The sequence below is a fragment of the Calypte anna genome, chromosome 26 (genome assembly GCF_003957555.1).
Source record: "Calypte anna isolate BGI_N300 chromosome 26, bCalAnn1_v1.p, whole genome shotgun sequence".
In the NCBI taxonomy this organism is placed as follows: domain Eukaryota; kingdom Metazoa; phylum Chordata; class Aves; order Apodiformes; family Trochilidae; genus Calypte; species Calypte anna.
The window spans coordinates 6266121-6272274 of record NC_044271.1 but is presented as its reverse complement, the minus strand read 5'-3'; the positions used below and the strand labels follow the sequence as shown (position 1 = coordinate 6272274).

The 6154-nt window shown below is 61.4% G+C and overlaps 1 protein-coding gene across 1 annotated transcript; it reads left to right on the top strand.

Annotated features, from left to right (window-relative positions):
* The first annotated feature begins 1602 nt into the window (after positions 1-1602).
* Positions 1603-6145, top strand: SMPD2 (sphingomyelin phosphodiesterase 2). The gene is made up of 11 exons (XM_030465552.1): positions 1603-1658; positions 2708-2801; positions 3107-3203; positions 3406-3482; positions 3718-3811; positions 3901-3990; positions 4322-4404; positions 4611-4743; positions 4860-4964; positions 5047-5203; positions 5393-6145. The coding sequence occupies exons 2-11, from the start codon at positions 2752-2754 to the stop codon at positions 5734-5736; spliced, it is 1230 nt and encodes a 409-aa protein (XP_030321412.1). The 5' UTR covers positions 1603-1658; positions 2708-2751; the 3' UTR covers positions 5737-6145.
* The last annotated feature ends 9 nt before the right edge of the window (positions 6146-6154 follow it).

The window sequence follows — 6154 nt, the reverse complement described above, 5'->3', positions numbered from 1 at the left end:
AGACAGACAGATTTATTTGTTGAGGTTTGCTGTGACAGCCTATAAATCAGGTGACACTTCCCCCAGGACCCCAGCTTTGGGCAATGGGGCTGCCACATCAGCAATGTTTTGCACCCCTGGGTTTCTTGGGAAAAGTCCTGCTGGGTTAATTATCCCCAGCATCATCCCAGGGGTCAGGGACATGGATTTTAGGTGGTCACATCCTTGCCAGTGCCAGCAGCAGCTGATGGGTGGCTCAGCCTGTCCTAAACCTGGCCTCTAGACCACTACCCAAATCCACTACCCAAGACCACTACCCTGGTCCTGCTGCTGTCCCTCCAGACAAGGTGATGTCCCTGAGGGAGGAGGGGAGTACTCACAGCCCTATTCCTCCTGCCACCTCTTTCCCTGCTCTGTGCCACGGGTTGGGGGTTCTGCATAGAGTCACAGACTGGTTTGGGTTGGGAGGGACTTTAAATCCCATCCAGTGCCACCCCTGCCATGGGCAGGGACACCTCCCACCAGCCCAGGGTGCTCCAAGCCCCATCCAACCTTCAACACTGCCAGGGATGGGGCAGCCACAGCTTCTGGGGGCACCCTGGGGCTCAGCACCCTCACCCCAAAGAATTTATCCCTCAGATTTCATCTCAATCTCCCCTCTTCCAGTTTAAAGCCATTCCTCCTCATCCCATCCCTCCAGGCCCTTGTCCCAAGTCCCTCCCCAGCTTTCCTGGAGCCCCTTCAGGCACTGGAAGGTGCTCTAAGGTCTTCCCATTGCAGCCTTCTCTTCTCCAGCCTGAACACCCCCAACTCTCTCCCCCTGGCTCCAGAGCTGCTCCAGCCCTCCCAGCATCTCCAGGGCCTCCTCAGGACTTGTTCCAGCAGCTCCGTGTCCTTATGGTGAGGACCCTGAGATATCCAAGAGATCTATTTCTAACCAAGCTCCCTCTGGAGCTAATCCATCCTGAGCCACAAGCTGGGAATGGCAGCAAAGTATCTATGTATGATCCGAAAAGAGTCTTGGGCAGCACAGCCAGGCACGGTACCATCCTGTGGGTACCAGCCCTTGCCCAGTACACCAATCCCGGGCACAGGATGTGGGATGTGTATGAAATGATGGGACCGCATTGGAGAACTGGCCATAATATTGCCCACTTGCCAACTTTCCCAGCCCGAGTCCCGGGGACAGGACCCCCAGGATGGATGGAGCAGTGGGAGGAGAGAGGGCTCAGTGCCCAGGGGGGGCTGCGAAGGGGACAAGGGAGTTAATGGGAGAAGGTTTCCCGGGAGGAGTGGAATCCCCCAGGCCTACCAGGAGGTGGAGGGGGGGAAACAACAGGGAAACTCTTCTGGGGCTGCTCCGGGAAGGTGCGGACCAGGACCCTGCACACACACCCTGTCAGGGAGGTGTCTGTGCGAAGGGACATCCCCAGGTGAGGGGCTGTACCAAACACCTCTTATCCCTGCTACCCGCACCCAGTCCCAACGCACCCATCATCCCTCACCACGGAGCTTCCCGATCCCTCCTTCTCCCTGCTCCCTTTCCTGAACCCCCCCCGCCCCGCTCCACCTCCTGGGGCCGGCCCGTCCCTCCTCCCCCCTCCTCTTCCCCTTCCCTTTTCCGCACCGCTGCCTGCCGGGACCCGTAGTCCCTCCGCACCGCTCCCGGCCCCATCCAGGTCCGATCCGGATCCCGCTCCTGCTCCGCTCCAGTTCCTCCGCTTCCCTCCCCAGCTCCTTCTCCTGCTCCGTTCCTTCCTCCCCACTCCTCTTTCTCCCTTCTCTTCTCCCCCCTTCGCTTCTTGCTCCCTCACCCCCCCCGCCTGTTGCTCCGCGGTCCCGTCGCGGTCCCGTCCCAGTGCCGGGGGAAGCGGGGAGAGGAGGGGGGGGGGGGGAGCGCTTCCAGCTGGGGGGTGGGAGCGACCCGGGGGTGCAGCCCCGGGGGGGAGACGCCGGTGTTAGGAGCACACAGGGACGAGATGAGCCGCTGGGTTATCCCGCAGGGACACCAGAGCCCGGCTGCCTGTACCCTGCTGCCTGTACTCGACTGCCTGCATCCCCCTGCCCGCATCCTGCTGCCTGTACTTGGCTGCCTGTACCCTGCTGCCTGTACCCTGCTGCCTGTACCCTGCTGCCTGTACTCGACTGCCTACATCCCCCTGCCCGCATCCTGCTGCCTGTACTTGGCTGCCTGTACCCTGCTGCCTGTACCTGGCTGCCTGCATCCCGCTGCCTGCACCCCTCTCTGCACCCCGGGATCCCAGACCCCCAGTTTTGCCCTTTTAAGGTTTTAGCATGGAGCAGTTCAGGAGTAAAAGAGGGGTGGGGGGCTGGCAGGGCTGGGCACCCCCGAATTTGGGGTCTACACGGGTAGCTCTGAGCTTCCCCAAGAGGGGAGGTGGGTGATGGGGTGACCCGTGCCTCCCAGCACCATCTTGAACCACAGGGTTTAAAGTGCAAGCAGGAGCACACCTGGCTGCCAGGCAAAGGGTGTGAGCCCTGCTCCCCATCCCTGTCCTTCTGCAGGAACCCTCCTTCACGTGGTTGGGGAGGTCACCCCTGGGGTTTGGGTCCTTGCTTGGGGTCAAGTTGGGCTTCAGGGTGGGCTTCACAGGTGGGGCAGGAGAGCTCAGACCCCAACCCCCCCCCCCCCAGCCTGGCTCCCTGGTTCTGCCCCGTGCCTTGTGTGCCCCCTGTGGGGTTGTCACCCAACCTGTCCCCCCTGCAGGACCCCCCCTGCCTGGTGTTGTCCCAGTGAAGCCCTGGTGAGCGATGGCAGGAGAATCCCCCCTGCAGCTCCGCATCTTCAACCTCAACTGCTGGTGAGTCCAGAGTTTACTGGGGCTTCACGAGTGGGGACAGGGGCACCCGCCCCAGGAGAGGGGTCCTGGGGTCACCATTATGTCCCCTTCATTTTGGGGTCACCACTCTCCCAGCCCCAGAAGATCCCCACGGTCCCCATGTCCCTCCATAGCCCTTTCTCTCTCCCATCTCCCCCAGCCTCCATTCTGCCTGTACCAGTACCAGAGCCTCATCTTCCCCATTTCAGATCCCAGTGTGCTCCAAGACCCCCACCCCACCCCCGTGTGTCCCCCCCAGGTTGTGACATCCCACCCCTCTCTGGCAGGGCCATCCGCTACCTGAGCAAGCGGCGGCAGGAACGGGTCCAGCTCATCGGGGACAAACTGCGCTGGGAGGGCTTTGACCTGGCCCTGCTCCAGGAGGTGAGAGCAGCTCCTGGGATGAGTGTGTCCATTTTCAGACCCTGGGATGAATGTCTCCATTTTCAGCCCCCTGGGATGAGCGTGTCCATTTTCAGCCCCTGAAATGAGTGTGTCCATTCTTAGCCCCGTGAGATGAGTGTGTCCCTTCTCATCCCATATGAGCTGAGTGTGCCCGTTCTCAGCCCATCCCACTCTTCTCCAGGTGTGGAGCGAGCAGGATTACAGTGACCTGAAGGCAAAACTGGCATCCTCCTACCCCTTCTCCCATTACTTCCGCAGGTGAGAGGGGCCAGGCCAATCCCCCCGGGGCTATCTGTGGGGCTGTGCCATGTCCTTGGTGTTTGCCACCTGGAGAGGCTGATGTGGGTGCTTCAGGTCACCTCTGTCACCCTGGGAGACCCCACCCTTGGAGAGCAGGATGCCCATGGGAGCAGACAGGGATCTGGGTGTCCCAAGCAGGGGGGAGCAGTGGGGTGGGACCCCATTTTCTCACTCTGCTTTATCCCTCCTGCAGTGGGGTGATTGGCAGCGGCCTCTGTGTCTTCTCCAAGTTCCCCATCCTGGACACCCTCCTCTACCAGTACTCACTCAATGGGTACCCCTACATGGTGAGTGGGGTGGGGGACACGTGGTGCCATGGTGCTCGGACCCATGAACTTCATTGGATGCCCCCCAACTCCCCTTTCCCTCCCCAAAGCTCCAGCATGGGGACTGGTTCTGTGGGAAGTCTGTTGGCCTCCTCATCATTAAGATCTCTGGGATCCTCTTCAATGTCTACGTCACCCACGTGAGCACCTCAGGGAAGGAGCTGGGAGGGGGGGGGATGTGATAGGGTGGAGGGGGATGAGTGGCCATACCCCTCCTTTGCTGTCCCCTTGCTTTAACCACTGCTCAGCACCATCTCCCTAGGGACCATCCCCTGATTTATTGAAATACAGCTCAGGGTGGGGATGATGTAGCAGGGTGAGCACCCCAGGCTGTCCCCAGGGATGGGCTGGGATGAAGGCAACCCCAAAGGGACCATCTTAAAGGGGCTGGGGGTGTGGTTCATGGAGCCTGGGAGCAGGGCAGATGCTGGCATGGGGGTCACAGGTGCTTTGCCCCCCACCTCTCACCAGCTCCACGCTGAGTACTGCCGAGAGAAGGATGCCTACCTGCCCCACCGCCTGGTGCAGGCCTGGGAGCTGGCACAGTTCATCCGGTGAGCAGCCATGGGGTGTCCCAAGAGGTGTCCCCACCCGGGCTGTGGGTCCCCAGGGTGTGTGTGTGGTCACCTCCACCCCAGAGCTGAGCGGGGATTCCCACTTGCACCAGTTCCAACCAGGAGTAAGGAGCACTGTGGGGAGGATGTTCCTGGTTATCCCAGTCTGGCACGGGGAGGGGGGTTATCTGTCCCTGTCCCTTCAGACACACCTCGAAGGCAGCTGATGTGGTGCTGCTGGGGGGGGACCTCAACATGCACCCTGAGGACGTGGGCATCCGGCTGCTGCGGGGCTGGACAGGGCTGCAGGACGCCTTCACTGAGGCTGAGTGCTTTGAGGTGAGCAGGGTCCTGAGGTACACCCCAGATTTGCCCACCAGGGGTACATCCAGAGTCCCCCCATTCACCCAGGGTAGACCCAGAGCCCCCCCACCCAGCCGTGTCCTTGCTCTCAGGGCTGTGAGGATGGCTGCACCCTCGTCCCCAGCAACTGCTTCACTGTCAAGGCTGAGCTGCTGCCCTTCCCGCTGGGCATCCGCATCGACTACATCCTCTACAAGGTGAGGGGGGGCCCCTCAGCCACTGGCTGTGGGTGATGGTAGTGGGGGACAGACCCACGAGACCCCCCCTGTTCTTTCCCAGGCTGTCTCCAACTTCACGGTGAAGTGCCAGGAGCTGAAGACCACCAAGGGGACAGCCCCAGGTGTGGACATCCCCTTTTCCGACCACGAAGCCGTGATGGCAACGCTGCACATCCACAGGCAGGGGCAGCCCGGGGGGGCCACCACCACCACTATGGGTAAGGAGAGGGGGACACGGTTGGGGTCCCCCATGTGCTGGTGGGCAGCGGGATGGAGTTTTTTGGGGCTTTCTCCCCTTGCTTAGGGCATCCCTTGGGGTTGCTGCTTGTGGGGTGGCTCTGGGGGAATTAAAAAGGGGTGCAAGGCAGGGGGGATGCCACCCCTCTGAGCCACCCTTCTCCCTCCAGACCCCAAGTTGGTGGACGTGGTGACAGAGGCACGGATGGAGGTGGAGGTGGGGCTGCGGGCAGCGCGGCGGCAGCGGTACTGGCGGGGCAGGATGGCGGTGCTGGCCCTGCTCCTCCTCCTCCTGCAGGCAGCAGCAGCCCTGGGCACGCTGGTGGGGCTGGGGGCCGGGCAGCCCTTCCCTAAGCTCTCTTTCTCCTTGCTGGCCTTCCTCGCTACCGGCGTCCTCCTCCTGGCCACCACCCTCCACCTCTTCCACACCATGGAGGTGAAGATGCTGCAGGGCACCGAGGAGCAGATGCGGAGGGTGCTGCGGGTGCTGCAGGAGAGAGCCAGTGATGGATGAGTCAGGATTATGGTGGGGGGGAGAGGGGGGGTCCCACCGTATGGTTCCCCCCCTCTCCAGCCCCATCCTGGTCCCTTGAGTCCCTTTTTCCTACTCAATGTCTGGTTTTAGAAGAGCAGCACTGCAGCCGGCTCGGCAGCGTGAATTTGACACCCGCCTCTCGGGGTCAAAGTCAGATTTTTATTTTTGGTGGGGGGGAGAGAGTAGATTTGTGGTGTTGGCCCCCGTGGTAACCACACGAGAGGTGGTTTTTAATTGCTTGGTTTTTAATAGACCCTTCCTAGCGGGAGGAAAACGCTGGCTGGGAGCCTCAAGAGGTTTATCCCACTCCTTGCCCGGGGCAACCTCAGGAGCTCCCGGTGAAAGCTGGCGACTGCTCTGGATTTGACTGGGTAGAAAATAAAGGTGGTGTTTTAGC

Excerpts from the sequence above, each read along its gene's own strand:
- SMPD2 (XM_030465552.1), top strand. The coding sequence starts at position 2,752 with ATGGCAGGAGAATCCCCCCTGCAGCTCCGCATCTTCAACCTCAACTGC. Across the intron at positions 2,802-3,106 it reads ATCTTCAACCTCAACTGCTG|GGCCATCCGCTACCTGAGCA; the intron begins GTGAGTCCAGAG and ends CCTCTCTGGCAG. Across the intron at positions 4,965-5,046 it reads TCGACTACATCCTCTACAAG|GCTGTCTCCAACTTCACGGT; the intron begins GTGAGGGGGGGC and ends GTTCTTTCCCAG.